Source organism: Pelobates fuscus, chromosome 5, assembly GCF_036172605.1.
Source record: "Pelobates fuscus isolate aPelFus1 chromosome 5, aPelFus1.pri, whole genome shotgun sequence".
Lineage (NCBI taxonomy): Eukaryota > Metazoa > Chordata > Amphibia > Anura > Pelobatidae > Pelobates > Pelobates fuscus.
Window position 1 is genome coordinate 288,425,523 of NC_086321.1, and position 18,416 is coordinate 288,443,938.

Consider the following 18,416-nt stretch of genomic DNA (forward strand, 5'->3'; position numbering starts at 1 on the left):
ATCGGCACATTTGATGTCTCTCAGAAGTAACTTGGCACCAAGTTTTCATGACAAAACACCTTATTATGTAATGCTTTATATCAATTACCAAGTTCTAACATTTGGTTTCTATGATTCATCATCTTCTAAAATCGTTTACAAGGATACTCAAGGAGCCAGATAATTAACCAATAATACTGGCTGCAATGTCTTCTGCATTGTTCTCAGATTTGTGAAGTGGCGGTTTTCATTTAGAATAAATTATTTGAAAGAAATAATTTATTCAAAAGTGCAGTATAATATTTCTTAAGAAATATTATTCCTTAAACCATCATAACCACTAAAATACGCTGCAGTGGCTCTGATGATAGGAGTACCTGGGTGCTGTTCCCCGGTAATGGGAAAAACTATTTTACGACAGTTTATCCTTTTACCTGTGTACCCGACAGGCAACTGGTCTCCCTTGCAGCAGGCTTACATCAACTGCCTTCTGCAGAAATATGCACAGAATTGATACTAGTCAACCAGGAACTCTTGTTTCAGGCTGGCTAATGATGCCCCATAAAGGCAGAGGGGCTATACTCAGTATATGTGGTGTCTCACAGAGAAAAGTTTCACATACAGACTACAGGCACCATCACCACTTCAAATCACTGAACCACTTCAAATCGCTGAAGTGGTCATGGTGCTTGGAGTAACACTTTAAAATAATTAAATAAGCATTATGATTATTTAAGGTGAAAGAAGTTTTCTAAAAATCATTTTCAATGACAGCACCAAAAAAACTTGTTTTAAAAAAATGGGACACTCCAGGCACTTTGAGCCACTGTGCAACATACTTAGAGGAGATAGGATAACATTATGAGAACTCACAGGGGACGCAATAACATTATACCACAATACATATGACTATTACAAACAGCACTCTGGTTATCAGTTCATTAATAAGGCTGTCCAAAGGACAAAGAGGTTACCTGTTTAGACTTGAAGAGAGGATATTTGACATATGGAGGAAGTCAGATTCTTTACAGTGAGAACAATAAAGATGTGGAATTCTCACACTATAGAGTTTATTTTTCAGTCCTGTAAAGATTTTCAAATAGTGTGGATACTCCTTTGAAAATCAGAATATTGAAAGATATAACAGTTAATACAAAACTAAGTTACCTGCACACTATCCAAAATCCTTATGCATATTTAAATACAGAACAGGAAGTGTTTAGTACCACTCCAATGGCCATTAAAGTGTTCGCTCACTTGCCCCATCAAGGCAGACCTCTTACACTAACAATTCACCTTGCTGCTTTCAGCTAAAAGGCAAAATATCTACTTATGAACTCCAACACACTTGTTAAAGATTAATAGGTTACACATGGGGTGTTTTAATTTTTGTGTGGTTTTATTGTAGTTAATAGGTTGGAAAACAAGGCGTTTGTGGCAAAATTGGAAGTCACTTGTAGTGGTTATGATGCTATGTATGCAGGTCTATGGTTGCCACAATCCAGTTTTTTGTCAAACCATTTATCAGTGCTCTCTATATATGTGGACTTGAACAAGGAAACTTCATATGATCCATCGGGTTTACAAAAAGCATACTAATAATATTCTGTTGTAAGTAAAAAAAAAAAATAAAAAAAAAAATACAATCTCACTAAAAAACTGGACCAATGTGTCAAAATGATAATTTATAAATGTTTAACAATGTTATTGTTTGATAATGCATTATACATGTAGGGTATATTTTATAAAGGGTATGATAGATTTCCAGAAAGGTGAGCACTTTAGAACCAGAATTATTTTTCCACAACCCATAGCAGAACTGCTTGTAACCGCATGGAAGAGGCACAACTTGCATGGCTTTCTGTTTATATCTGTACTTTTAAATACAATTCCCATTTCTGAGCTATTTTTGCAGTCTCAAGAGTGAGGTTTTTCTGTAGCACACAGTGGGTCGCACTCTTTTCTTATCTCCCCCCCCTGCCCCCTCCGTTTGTTCCTGCCTGTCCCCAGTTTATTCAATCCCTGCTGCTACCACTGATCTGCCAGCTGCCACTGTGAGTCTGTTCCCCCTTTCTTGACACAGCTATTACCTCCCAGCTAGATCAGTATCACAGCAACAACACCAAACGGTTCCCCTGTTGGCAGAGAGCTCCCTGCGTGCCTGCTCTGCCCATATATGTACAATGCAATGTCATGACACTGGGAGTCCTGCCTCAGTTTCACGTTCTCTACCAAATGGTACCCTGCTTTGATGCTCAGAACAGGAGGCAGGAGTACCTCAATACCACCTGTCCCACTAAAAATATGTGCTTTGACACACAACTTTAACTACTGATGTTAACCTTTCCTGAAGTTTTCAAAAAATTTCACTTCAAGGCATATATTTATAAACATGCAACTTTTACATATAGCACACATATTGTGCAGTATAGGAGTTCAATATGAGCTTACATTAAGCAAATATATTCTTTTCGGCTTTTACATGTTTGCCTTCTGTCCATTGTAATTCTTCTAGCTATAGAGTGCAGAGTACATATGCGTTCAATTGATTTTTTTTAGAAAATTATTTGATTTCTTTCACAAAGCCCTTTCAGGGACAATTTGCTATGCTGCAAAAAGCCTGAAGGGCGTTTCAAGGTCAAGAATGCTTGTGCTGGCCAGATGCACTTCGTTACCTGTACCCAGAGTACTAGCAGTTTTGCAATCTTGTCTTGGACAAAAACAGTGCTCTGTATCTTTCCATCATCTGAAATCATTCCATCTGGGACGGCAGCCAGTACTTCAGCAAGGAAAATCATAGAAAATCCTGTCCACTGTTGACGTTTTAACCCATCATTGCCAGACAAACTACAAATATGCTCCTGTAGGACTGAATTACAGTAAGAAAATGTCCTACTTGCACAAATATAGAAAGAAATTACAAAAATTTTCTTTTTTTTAAAGGAACACTCTTCACACAATTACAACTGCATTGGAATAACGTTGTTGTATATGTTATAGTTGCAGTGTATTTGTTTTTGAAAGGAATTACATTGGCACACAATTATTCTGGTATACTCCAGACACTGAATATTTACCCCACAAAATTATAGAAAGTTACATAATATATGTTTTCTAAAACACAAAAGGTTTAACTGAAGAATACACGAGAGAGTATATTTATTTTTATAACATTTTTTTACCTGGAAGGGTACATTGAGACTTGTCTTTCTTCAAGTATGTCCTAATATTGGCATTGTATCCTAGAATATTATTACAATCCAGTGTTATAGTTCTGATCTAATTCAGTACACTGTATATAGTGAAAGAAAAACTAAATAAGAGATCATTAGGATAAATAAAATTTAAAGCTTCAGTATGGCATAAAAAGGACCAAAAAATCCAACTTTTTTGGTTTGTTTCCAACAGTGCGTGTGTAACTTTGCCACACTCTGCTATTTGCACATATTAAAGGCTGGGCCTGTAGTTGTGGGAGGGGTTATTCCGGCCTATAAATACACAGGCCGCCCCTCCCTCTGGGCTTAGACTGTCTGGTTCAGCCCACCCACCACTTCCTTTATCAAGCCATTTAAACTGGTGGGCCTTCTTTTTACAGGCCTACCCGAACATCGGTTTCAGCACCACTAATATAACATAGCTTATTGTGCCAGACCACAAATATATATATATTTTGCGCAATAAGTATTATGTTTAATAATGCTTTATTGACTATTGTACATTGTGCAGACATGAACAATCACTCTCTGAATTAACCACTCATCAAAACTACTTATGTGCAGCCCATATGCATTGAGACCGTGCATTCATGTACACAGAGTGTTGCTATTTGGTTTGGGAGCTCACGGAAACAGGGAGCAAACCTCCCTGGATGTTTGCCAGCCACGGGGATTGTCATTATCTAATGATAAAAGTGGCAATTTATTGTAGAAATTAAAACTTTTAGGAAGTGCCTTTTAAATTGGATACTTCTCACCCAGCTGAAGTGCTTTCTGGATGTGGAGTGGTTCTTTAACACAAAACATGTATTGAATTATGTAACCATTGGTAATAAGAGTAGGGTAAGGTCTACCTGCCCCCGTTATTTCCTTTCATTTACATTCTATACAAGGCAAAGCTGTTTTAAAAAAATTTTTTTACATTTTATTTAAAAAAATTGCAGGGGACCTTTCAAAAGGAGTCCCGACAAATAAGAACAAGAAATAAGACATGTATTGTTCTGATTTTTTCAGATTTTCTTCTACAGTGTTGTTGAGGTTCCTGTGTGATTTGAACTACACATTCTCTGTTGAGAACTCCACCACCCTACCATGTCCTCCCTGAATCTGTCTGCTCCGACCACTACTTAATACTTCAGTTAACTCCAGCTGGAGTCTCAAACAAGCTTTGCTTTAATGAGAAGTTACGTGTATGAGAATTATTGCCAGTGATCCTTTCCGGTACCCAAAAGGCCAGATGTCCTTGTTACTACAAGGGGAGCATCAGCGTGCCTGTATGTTGCATGCATTACTTAAGACCGCAGACTACATGCTTCAAAATGATCACTCACCTACTGCACATTTACTGAAGGACTGAGAGCTGGGAAAAGGAGGAACATCAAGGTTCACGTCCGAGGAACTGGCCAGCTCTTGGCACATGGGAAGCGTTTATTAGCTCACTGACATGGTTTGCAAACATAACTGCTGTTAATTGCAGACACATTGATACGGAAATTAAATTTTGCACTGCCCCGGAGACTTCTGGGAGTAATCACAATACTTGAAGCTGATGTTTTAAAACAGACCATCACAAAAATCATATAATAATACTCAAACCTTTTCAGATGAATACAACCAGAAATACAATAACTATTACATAGCCAGTGTTGTGGTAAACTAAATGAAATAAAAGCAGCATTTGGTGTGATATTGGTGGCAGGACCAGGGGCACTTTTAAGCCTGGATACACTAGACCTGAGTATAGGGAGGCTTTCTGGGTGATGCATGAACAGTAGTTCCATAGAGTCGTTATGGTTATATCCCCCAAGGGAGATTCTTAAGTATGCCGACACTCCGGACACTTAGCTAGGCCTAGGATGGACACCTTTCAAAAACCATATGCTGGATGATGTCAAATTTCTTCGCTACCACAGCCATAAGTGACTGGTACCTTCTCAGCCCGGAGTTCTGTGTGGTGTTAAACAAAATTAACTGGGCACGAAGAGGGTAACCCAGTGCTCAACAACCATAAACCTCAAAGCAGCAACATTCTAACTGCTTGATGACCTCTGCCAGATGTATTTTTTTTTCTTTACAGTACTACTAGCAGCAGGTGCGACATAACTGTATCTAACCCTGTGCATACTATCCGAATTTCTGAGTGACAAGTACTGCTTGTCAAAATGCTATTTTAGCGAAAGTCTAATAACAAGTAAAAAAAAAATAAAAAAGGACTACTAAAAAAAATTTCAACCAGTTTACCACAACAGTTAATGTACATACATGACAATTCTTCTGTTTACAAAGTATTGACCACATTTCAGGTATTAAGTGAAATTCTGCCTGAAAGAAAATCAAACCCAATCGTGCCACAGTCAATTAAGTAATGGGAACCAGAAAATACCTTAATGAAATCAGACTAACAGATGTTTATGTTAGAAAATATTTTAAGGATGGGAAGTCAGTTAGTCTCTTAAAATCTGCTGACTTTTCACTTTGCTTACTGTTTTAGTATGTGAATGCATAAAAATCTATATTATTGCCACATGATATAACTGCTTCTTTAGTGGCTGCCAGCATAAAAATAATATATAAAGTACTGAAATTAAAGGAAATGTATTAACACCCACCCCCAAATCTATATGCAGTATGGCAATTTTAAAATGATAGTGATAGCAGATTATCAGTAATGAGTTCCTTACTTTGTCCTTAAGTGATTTTATTGGACACTTACTGTGTTAGGATGAAGTAACTACATTGATTGTTCCACATCAGCTTTCACTGAAGCTGTTCAAAACAGCAATTGAAGCATGTATCGGCATAATCTCAAAATATACCCAATACACCATTAGCTACTGCCACATGGAGATCATATATTAAACACTATAAGCAAGCACACCCAAAAATGTGCTGGCTTGACATGGGTCAATTATCAATAGTAAATACCAGGCACCTAGTATAGGGAATGCTCGGTCTTCTCTTTTGTCTGCTCCATCCCAAAATGTATTGTTCCCTGCCCTCATAGAAGTAGACTTTAAACCACTTTTTCTGTCCACTGCTATCTACTTTCTTTTTTCTAGCCCGGCTTCCTTTTTAACATAGAAACATAGAATGTGACGGCAGATAAGAACTGTTTGGCCCATCTAGTCTGCCCAATTTTCTAAATACTTTCCTTAGTCCCTGGCCTTATCGTATAGCTAGGATAGCCTTATGTCTACCCCACGCATGCCTAAACTCCCTCCCTGTGTTAACTTCTACCACTTCAGCTGGAAAGCTATTCCATGTGTCCACTACCCCCTCTCTGTAAAGTAATACTTCCTGAAATTCTTTTTAAACCTTTGCCCCTCTAATTTAAGACAGTCCTCTTATTGTGGTAGTTTTTTTTTTTCATTTAAATATGGTCTCCTCCCTTACTGTGATTCCCTTTATATATTTAAATGTTTCTTTCATATTCCCCCTGTCTCGTCTTTCCTCCAAGCTATACATGTTAAGATCCTAACATCCTAAATAAAGGAAGGGGTAGATCTCCTGTTATGCAGAAGACCCCATCTGAGTTTGGAATAGTGTGCAGGTTTAGATTTAGTTATACATTTGGAATAATGAATACTATAGCCTATAGAGATGCCCCAGAGTAGGGGCATTTTGAGCCCAGGTCAAATGTCCGTTTTTATTGGTTCATAATACACATACATTAGAACACTTCCACACAAAATCACAAAGAGCACACTGATGGACTGTAAACCATATCTAGGTATTCATAACATGGGTTTAAAGGCTGTTTCTGATCCAGTATCCAGAGGTAATGGATGAGGAAATGAAGTAGAATCGAAAATATAAATAGAATAAAGCGTGTGAAAGAAAAAGTGTAATCAGAGTGTCGCTGTTTGTGCCATTCACAGTATTATGACGCATCCTCTGGCATTATCAGAGTTAACTGTGTTAAGGCAGAAAAATGCCTGCTGAACTTTTGAACAAGCTTCCAGGGGGAGAGTATTTTCTGCGCCACCAAGGCTCCAATTAAACACAAAGCCCACAGTCTGCCCATTGGAATATATGTTCGGCCTGAATCATGCACAAATGTGCCACAGCCAAGCACAATAGCTGCACGCAACAGGCTTTCCCTGGCACACATCACTTTTTTATCTCATTCCAGCTGTCTTTGTATGTTCCACCAGAGCCCCATAAAAGATCTGTAAAAGTGTGGTTAAAGGTGGGGAAAAATAACAAAAATACAAAACAAAACACCACACTTCAGAGAAAGAAGCCAAAATTACATTTTTTAACCTCTAAAGGAGATATATCACCTCTGAAAAGCCAAGAAGTTTAAAAATATATACATTGATCAGTTGGAAACTGCTCTAGGCATTAAAGCCTTAAAACGTTATTCTACATTATTCTGCTTACCAGAAGATTAGACGACCAATGCATGTACCATCTTTGTACTCTTTTTTTTTTTTTTTGCATCGTTACAGGTATTGAAAGAATAATAAATTAAAGTTGTCATTGCTTAACAGATATGATACATTGGGACCAGAAATAGCTAATTGCTCTAATTTCTGCTTTTTCATCACCATATTCTTTTAAACATCAAGCAATAAAACAAAGTTCTTGAAGCAAAACAAATAAAAAATTTTTTAAATGTGTACCATGTTATGCACAAAGGTAAACACGACAATAACCCACATTTGAGAAGATGTAAGATTAATATAATATTTCTCATCATGCACAATTTTGGTTAATGTTTTATTGTTTCTGCACTTTTACATATTTTGGAAGGTGGTGTAAAAGGGTTAACATTTGCTTTTTTGTTATCATTCATAACTGGAGCACTGCTAGGACAAATAGTGGAATTTGGAGCAATTAGCATAAATATTCATTGGTTGCCATGGTAACTGCTGCATATTTAACACAACCTTAGAACCGCTCCTGTTCTATGGAATATATGCTATGATACAGCTGTTGATCTTTTTCTTTTTTAAATCTGTCGGTCTGTCCATTTATAATTTTGTTCAGATACCAATATTAATGCTATTAATGCATCAGACATATTACATTTCAATCATTTATTTGTGCTAAAATCTGGTTTGTAGCAATATTTCCCACTTTATGGCATTTCTCACGTAACAAAACAACAGAGGACTTGGTCTCAATGATGTTGCTAATTTTACCGGCCAGCCACTATTCCTAAAATGCCGGTTGATCTGTTAGGTAATAGTTTATTGAGAGCAAAATGTCACCAGAAGCAACAAGACGCTAAGCAGCAGCTAAAAGATGCCATTATTTTCTATGGGATCCACTAACTGCTAATTTCTGACTGGTTTCCAACAGGCTTCCAACCTTGTCGCGACTCATTGCTTGCTGCCACTAAACCTCAAGACTTAATACCACCACCCTTTTACACACTATAGGAAAAAGACATGGCTGCTGTATGAATTTCAATGAAAACCTAAACCACACATCAAACTATAATAAAAGGAAAGAAAAAGCCAGACATGTTATAAAAACATAAACTTATTATTTAAACAAGTATGGTAGCCCAGATAGAACATGTATTTTTTTATATATTTTTTCTGACTTGTTATTTCGAGAAAACAAAATGTTTTCTCAAGATAACAAGTCAGAAAAATATTAAAACATACATGGTGTTTGCATGCTTCCATATATAAGTAAAGTGCATGTGTCATTGACACAAATGAACCTCAAAATGTTTGCAGACACAAAATCACAGTTTGATGCATTGTATACACTGTTTTTTTTCCCAACATGGTGTGGTTGCTATGGTGACAACTTAGAGTGTTTTTCTGTGCTGTACCAGTGAGTGGATAATCTGTAACCAGTCTGTACATTTGCAAATGTAACTGGCGTTCAGGTGGTTCAAAATAGCGACAAAGTTAGAAACCAGTCGGTACCTAGTAGCCACTACTGGCTGCTTACAATGTTTTTTTTACTGACAAGGCTGGAAACGTGCTCTAACTCTACTAGCCGTAAAAAAAATCCACAAATTTTAGTATTCAGATCCCTTCCACCTGTGAAAGGTATTCAAATAATCAGACATGCTACAACCACCATCATCAGTCAACAGTAAAGTCCAATTCTGAAGTAACTAACACAAATGAGATCCATGCATATACACAAAGCAGCATATAATTCATCAATATTTAGGCAGTAACATTTAAAGTAGCAACAATTCAAACATTTTACAATAGATTTTTTGTTAATTTGTTTTGTGTAACTGTGAGGAATAATGACTAGTTCAAACCTGGCAACCAGCGGGCTAAGGCTCTACAAGTGGTACATTTTCACAAGCCTAGTATTCCACAGTGATAAATGAAGATTGAATGAAGACTTACATAATCATGGAATGCCTTGGCTTCACTTGAATGTTCACATGTTTCCCGTCTGTCAGGTGCAGCGCAGTACAGGTCCCAGAATACACTGCAGAAGATATTTCTATGTAAGTTAATGCTCTCATTCACAATGGTGGATTCACGGAACACTAACTTATAGTGGATGGAAAATGTTGACTTCAAGTGGCCTTGCTATGTTTATAACATTGATGTTCATTGAATAAGCCACACAGTTTTAGCTCACAAAATGCATTATGTGCTAAGGTCTTACAAGAATAAGCTATGTATTTTAAAAGATATAAGTGGAAACAGGTTACATTAAGCACAGCAACATAACTACAGGTTCAAACCCTCCAATAAATAAAGTCTTTGAGCAGGAAATATATTTAACAGAGAGCATACAACATCATGAGTATCATCTTAACCACCTATATTCATTACCTGCCACATCTACTTACTACATCCATACTTAGTAGGATTTACCAGGAATTAACCCATCCTATTCACCAGGATGAGCTTACCAGTTTAGTATTTTCTCCTGTTGCCTCACACCATGGCCTAATACCTGGCTTAGAGGAAAATCTAAATAATAAATTAGAATCTAATTACCTTCAGCACTCTAGATGTTGTGGTTTATGTATCCCAAAATACTCTTACAACCATTATGCTGGCAAATCATCAAGGGAGATGTAGTCCACATCTGGAGTGCTGAAAGTTGCCTACCCCTAAAGTAGACCATCCAGCAGACCTCCTTTTCCAATAATTTGTCATTATCTCCTATATCTTCATCCCTGTTTAGTGAATCAGACATTGAATTAAAAAAAGAATGATAGTTTTGTGAACTCCGAACTCCCACTGACCTCCAATTGCTCCAGTTCCCAATAGCCTATTATTTCCCCAACTCCCTCCATCCTGTCACTTCATTCATTATCTTGCCCACTTTACTCCAGCCACTACCCTACTCCATTACAGTTTATTCCACTGCCCAGTATATTCCCAGAGCCAACAACCCACTGATACCGTATCCACTTTCTAACCATTGTCAATTCCTCCGTCAGTGTAATTAACATTACCTATATTCACTACTGTCCAATATTAACATTTTTTTAGTGTATTAGTAAATACACCCACTTAAGTACACAAACGAAAACATCTCAGCATTCCCATGTACTTGCGCTTCCTGAAATAGATTGCATTCCCATAGTCTGACGCTCCACAGGTAAACTTTATATGTGCATACAAGGCACTGAATATGCTTGTTTGTGGTGGTGAGCGACTTTCAGCCCTATCTATAGTGCAGGATATATAATTTTTGGTCTCTTTGGAATATCCAATCCCTCAGCAGGTTTAGATTATAATGGAAACATATGTGCAGCATGTAGTAAATAACACACTATAAACCAAAAAGGCAAAAACCTTGCGCAGTTCCCCATACAATTATCATTTCCTCAGCAGACGTTTCAATTGGTATGGTTGTTGCTCCTTTACTCAGGGCAATCAGAGTAAAGGAGCTGGTAAATTGAGAATTTCAGCCATTCTCATATGGCCCAAAGAGAAATGCAACTCCTGAAAGATGTTTTTGTATGTTTGAGAGCAGTGACAGCAACCTCTAGACTAGCAATAAAGTTGCAAATCTGCAGACATCTGAAGAAATTCCTGGTCAGCAACTGTTTATAGTCTGCGAACTTTTTAAAGAAATTAAAGGACAACGGTCGCCTCAAAACAGTATTTTATTATAATTATTTTATTATTTATTTGGCGCCATCACATTTCGTGGCGCTAATCCTTTCATCAAGTTTTGAAAGGAAATACCGTATATACTCGAGTATAAGACGAGTTTTTCAGCACATTTTTTGTGCTGAAAAACACTCACTCGTCTTATACTCGAGTCAGTTGTCTGTATTATGGCAATTTTCATTGCCATAATACAGACAAGGACCGGGGGCTGTCAGGAAGCTGTAACTTACCTTCACAGCAGCTCCTGTCAGCTCCCTTCTCTCTCCTCCGTCCGTGCAGCTCCCAGGTCAGCTTCCTCTGCAACTCTCGCGAGAGCCGCGGGGTCAGAGCGTTGCCACGGGTTACCGTGGCAACGCTCCGCGCGGCCGCGAGAGTTGCAGAGGAAGCTGACCTGGGAGCTGCACGGACGGAGGAGAGAGAAGGGAGCTGACAGGAGCTGCGGTGAAGGTAAGTTACAGCTTCCTGACAGCCCCGCTCCTACAGCCCATCCACTGGACCACCAGGGAGTGAGAGCCCCCCTCCCTGGCCAGCTAACAAGCAGGGAGGGGGGACGAAAAAATAAATAAAAAAAATAATAATAATAAAAAATAATAATACAAAAAAATAATAACATAAAAAAATATATAGATTACAATAATAATTAAATAATAATAATAATTAATAAAATGCCCACCCCCACCAATGCTCTGCACTCACACACACACTGCACTCACACACACACACACTGCACTCACACACACACACACTGCACTCACACACACTGCATTCATTATATACACACACTGCATTCATACACACACTGCATACACACTGCATTCATACATACACACTGCACTCATACATACACACTGCACTCATACATACACACTGCATTCACACTGCACTCATACACACACTGCACTGCATTCATTATATACACACTGCACTCATACACACACACTGCACTCATATACACACACTGCACTCCATTCATTATATACACACTGCATTCATACACACACTGCATTCATACATACACTGCATACACACTGCATTCATACATACACTGCATACACACTGCATTCATACATACACACTGCACTCATACATACACACTGCATTCATTATATACACACTGCACTCACACACTGCACTCATATACACACTACACTGCATTCATTATATACACACTGCACTCATACACACACACTGCACTCATATACACACACTGCACTCCATTCATTATATACACACTGCATTCATACACACACTGCATACACACTGCATTCATACATACACACTGCACTCATACATACACACTGCACTCATACATACACACTGCATTCACACTGCACTCATACACACACTGCACTGCATTCATTATATACACACTGCACTCACACACTACACTGCATTCATTATATACACACTGCACTCATACACACACTGCACTGCATTCATTATATACACACTGCACTCACACACTGCACTCATATACACACACTACACTGCATTCATTATATACACACTGCACTCATACACACACACTGCACTCATACACACACTGCACTCATATACACACACTGCACTCCATTCATTATATACACACTGCACTCATACACACACTGCATTCATACATACACACTGCACTCATACATACACACTGCATTCACACTGCACTGCATTCATTATATACACACTGCACTCACACACTGCATTCATTATATACACACTGCATACACACTGCACTCATACACACACTGCACTGCATTCATTATACACACACTGCACTCATACACACACTGCACTCATATACACACTGCACTCATATACACACACTGCACTCCATTCATTATATACACACTGCATTCATACACACACTGCATACACACACAGCATTCATATACACACTGCATTCATACACACACACACACACACACACACACACACTGCATTCATTATATACACACACTGTAAATAAATATTCAGTTAATATAACTTTTTTAGGATCTAATTTTATTTAGAAATTTACCAGTAGCTGCTGCATTTTCCACCCTAGTCTTATACTCGAGTCAATAAGTTTTCCCAGTTTTTTGGGGTAAAATTAGGGGCCTCGGCTTATATTCGGGTCGGCTTATACTCGAGTATATACGGTAGATTTTTTTTTAAAATGAAATGTAAATAATCAAATGTAAAAGATTAGAAAAACTAATCTTTGCCTTTATTATATGGCCGCACCCTTCAGCCATATACATGCACCTTAGGTCAGACAGCGTTTGAAAACGGACAGTCTCTATGATCTTCCCTGCTTCACTCCCTGCACAGAAGAAGTTAAGACAATAGAGTCTATCGGATCCAAGGTGCATGAATATGGCTGAATGATTGTGTCATATACTAAAGGTACTGATGAGTTTTTAAAAAAAATGTTTCACATATAATTCATTTAAAAATAAAATATATTTCCTTTCAAAACTTGATGAAAGGATTGTCATATTAAGAAAACTGTTTTTAGAACTGCATCAATAATTGTGGTGGCAAGTTCGGTTCTATGACAACTCAGCATATTGTTCCTGTTGGTGAATTTTAGGCCAGTCTGGGTTGGCCTCAAAGCAGAACTTTATGCTATTAAATTGGCCAAACCTATCCACTTTGAGATTATATAGTTCTTACAGGTATTCCTTTAGGTACTTCCTGTCCTTCTACCACGCATCTTAGGGGGTCACTTTCTATTTTCTCTTGCTTGTATACATTCACATGTTATAATAGACAGACCATAATTGTATATTTGTGTTTCACTTGCACTTATATTACAAATTACATTGTGTAATTTGCAATGTTTTGTTTTTCGTAATTTTTTATGCCTGGATGATTTGCGTATACAACTGTATTATTGCTAAACACATATAGCTCATATAAAAATATTATAAATGTATAAATATTAAAAACAAAACCCAAACCTCCGAAAATATTAGTTGGCGTGAGTATTTTGTAAAAGAATATTTTCTAAATAACAAAAAAGATGATCTTGTGTTTATTCAAGAAAAATTTACTTTGTGTCTAAACAGATTGCATAAACCTCATCTGCTAAGTAGAATGACGGCCTAAGTGTAGCTTATTGCAAAATTCTTTATACAAGTATTGTACAGCTAAACTTGGAGTTGGACATTCTTGATCTGTAAAAGAGGTGAGAGCAAACCTTGCGAGGTTTAGAAAAAAAAACGATTGTATGTACAAGCCTTTAATATCGTTAATTTTTAACATTTAGAATATTCTTCGGCAACCATCACAAATAACATCTGCATTGTAGTTTACATTCCAAGAAATTGAGATCAGCATGCCCTAAGCTAGGACTGTACGATGAAGACACTGTTCTCTTGCAGTAAAGTGTGCCAGAAAAACAACAAGGTCTGGAAGGCTGGAACTGCAGAAAGCTCATTGTGTAAAACAATTAAAAGTGGAAAAGGACATTATGTTTGTCTGGGGACAAAGGGATTTTTTTTTTTTTTCCTCTTTTGTTATTTTTGATCCAGTCTTAATTTAAATCAAGCAAGCATGGGAAGGACTGGCAGAACCTAAATGTTTCTTATTGAAAATCTATTTATGATTACAGAATGAAGTGTGTCTACCCTCGGTTACTGTCTGGCCTCTGCACCAAATGTAATAATATTCTCGACTATACCAACATTTTAGCCATTTAAAGTCTTTAAGTTCTCTTTTTACTATTGAAAGACAATCACTCTGTGTTCTCCAATAATGTAATACATATGAATGTGTGGTTTGAGGTTACCGGTTTATGAGAATTGAAGGAATATCTGATCATTACTCTGCTGTCCAACATGGGACACAGAAGGTTCATAGTGTCTTTGCATGCCTTTCCCCAAGCTATTCCTTGTTTGTTCTATACAATGTGGTTGTTATAAACTGAAAACCTCACAGAAATAGTTAGTTACAAAAAAACCCCATTAAAAGCCTTTCCTTTAAAAAAAGGTGTTAAAATGAATCAGGCAACAGAGCCCGATCAGCAGGGGAAGGAAGCAGCGTGAAAGGGGCGGAGCAAAGCCACGGATCCGAGCAGCCGCATGTCACTAAGGCTCCGAGCCGCCGAACACCCGTATTGCCGCATAATTGGGTTTCTACCACCCCAAACTACCGGCACAGTACCCCAAGACTTGACTCACCGGCCATGGGGAAGAAAAACAAAAAACTACGATCCGAAAAACCACATATGGGCATGAATATCGGCGACCTGTGGCGCCAGGCCCAGAGTGGAGGGGAGCCCAAGATGGCCGACCGCTCAGATGCAGATACAGACATCTCCGATGATTTTTCCCTGGGAATGACAGAGAGGAGCACAGTGGAGCGGCAGACTACCAAACCCTCCACCTCTCCACCAGACTCTGCTCCAGTAACGACCACAATCATGAGGGAGCTCCTCGCGGAACTTAGGCAGAACCTCCAGGCCGACATGGCCCAACTCCGACAAGAGGTACGAGGCCTAACAAACCGCATGGGGACTATAGAAAGCGATGCCCGTGAAAATCTCCAGCATACAGCCCAACTTCAGCGGGCTGTGCAGGAATTGCAGGCTCATCAAGCTAGAACTGATCAGAAGCTAGTGGCAGCGGAGGACCAGAGGCGCAGTCTCAACCTTAAAATAAGAGGTATATCGGAGGAGACAACTCCTCGCAGCGCTGCTGCCACCCAAGCAGGCAAAACAGGTTGGCATAGAGGGGATGTTCCGCCTGCCAAAATCGGCAAAAGCACCGAACCAGGCACCAAGGGACTTACTGGTGAGATTCCAGAGCAGCAAGGATAGATCAGCGGTCATGGGAGCGATCCGGAACCATTCACCTTACGCCTTTGAAGGAATGCAGCTCTCGTTTTACAGGGACTTCTCGGCATATACCATGGCATGGAGAAGATCGCTACAAGCCTTCACATCCCTGCTCAGAGCCAAAGGCATCTCATACAGATGGAAATCACAACATCTGGAGGTCCAACATGGCACCGTAGCACACCCTGTCCGGGATTCATTGGAAGCGAACTACCTGCTGCCTAGCTTGGGTCTACCTAAGGATGCTCTGAAAACAGTCCAACCACACGCCACGGTCCCAGCAACCCACACATGGAACCCGGACACAGTGCGCCCATTTGTACCCAGGGGGACGAAGCCGGATGCCTATGTGACGGTCACTACCTGAAGGGCCGTGGACTATCTGCAGAAACCGGTTGATACACCGGGTGACCACACCAACAGATGACATTTAAAGGCACTAATTGATTTTTTTTATTTTTTTTGGTAATGTGTTAATTTATGTTTCTCTCTCGGTTATACTTTACCTCTATTTACTCACCCATAGGCTAGCACCATAGGCCCAAGGCGCACCCCCAGAGCGCATCCACCCAGAAGGGTATCCCACCACACGCGAGACAACCACCGGCCCTCATAAAACCATACGGGACTTTAGCTAAATGTGACACATGAGTACACATCTAAAATTGGATCCGTGCTGCCCGTCTACAGGTCATAAAGTTAGAACCAATCACATGTATTAGGAGACCTACCAGTGATACTGCTTATCAATGATCCTTTCCCTCCGCACAGAAACAAAAAGAGCTTATAATAACTATTGACAACATGCTGCACAGTTTGCTGTGCTAGTAGACAACACAATCATATTTTCAGCCAATTAGACAATGTTTAGAAGTCTCAAGTAAATACTATATATGCTGGAACCATAGCATGTTTGGCGTAACAAGCTTGATGACCCTACCAAGACCCACACACTAGACAAGCGAAACTAGTCTGTACTCAGTAGGGTTACAGACCTTCACATGTCACTAGCCTGTTTTATCTTTTTCATATTTTACTGTAGAAACAAGCTATTCTAAATGTGCTGATACTCTTATGCCATATATGTTCAACTAATGTGTTATATTTTCTCTTACAAAACTAAAAATGTGCTGTATACTCATATGCCACGTTATGACTGATTGTGACTGCTGTTGTGGCTGAACAAGCCTATTGTTATACCATGCACAACAAAAATAAAGAATAAAAAAAAAAAAAATGAATCAGGCAAGATGCGACCAAAGAGTTTGTCCATGCTCTAGTAATTTCCCGCATGGATTACTCTAACCCTCTCCTGATTGGTCTCCCCAACAGCCGTATTGCCCCACTACAGTCTGTAATGAATGCTGCAGCTAGACTGATCTTCCTCTCTAGTCGGTCCTCTCACACATCACCCCTCTGCCAGTCCTTACATTGGCTCCCTGTATCCTATAGGAGTCAATTCAAAGTGCTAACCCATACATTTAAAGCACTGAACAATTCTAGCCCATCTTATATCTTCTCAATGATCCATAGGTATGCCCCCCTCGTTCCCTCTGCTCTGCCACCTCCTGACCGCTGCTCGCACACGTACGGCCAACTCGCGCTTGCAGTACCTCTCGCGGGTGGCTCCTTTCCTATGGAATAGCCTGCCTACCGCCATCAGACTCTCCGCTGGTCTTCAATCATTTAAGAAGAGCCTTAAAACCCATCTCTTCAGGAAAGCTTATGGCCTCCCAGAGTAACCTCTACCTTACATACCTGTCTCTTGCTCTCTCCTATAGGGCAGTGCTTTACTCTCTCCTCCAGCTCTGCTTCACTCCCACCCTATTTGATTGATATTTCCTGACCTAATGTATTTTATACCCCACCTCCTATAGACTGTAAGCTTGTTTGACCAGGGCCCTCTTCAACCTATTGTTCCTGTAAGTTTTCTTGTAATTGTCCTATTTATAGTTACATCCCCCTCTCATAATATTGTAAAGCGCTACGGAATCTGTTGGCGCTATATAAATGGCAATAATAATTATAATAAGTACACATGATGAAGCAAAGCTTGGGCAGCCGTCTACCATCTTCCTTGATGACATGACTCCCAATCTACAATCCAAAAATGAGCTTCTAATATTTTGAGACAATGGGGGATGTTTATCAAAATGTCACCAAACATTTAGTTTTCTGTGAATTTTTTGCTCAATTCATTAAATCTGTCAGATTATTTTTCCATTTTATGCTTTCTTTGCACCTTAATCGTCGTTTTTGAATATAAAAATATTTACGACAACACAATTAATTTATGTATTTTTCACCACTTTTTCTGAGACTTTTTTTTCTATTTACATTTTTCCT

At 39.0% G+C, this 18,416-nt stretch overlaps 1 protein-coding gene across 1 annotated transcript in view; it reads right to left on the bottom strand.

Annotated features, from left to right (window-relative positions):
- The window catches only part of SSBP4 (single stranded DNA binding protein 4), a 401,255-nt gene that overhangs the window by 251,566 nt on the left and 131,273 nt on the right, over positions 1-18,416 (bottom strand). The window contains exon 4 of the mRNA XM_063455410.1: positions 9,524-9,608. Within this exon, the coding sequence (XP_063311480.1) occupies positions 9,524-9,608 (85 nt within the window). The remainder of the gene's footprint in view (positions 1-9,523; positions 9,609-18,416) is intronic.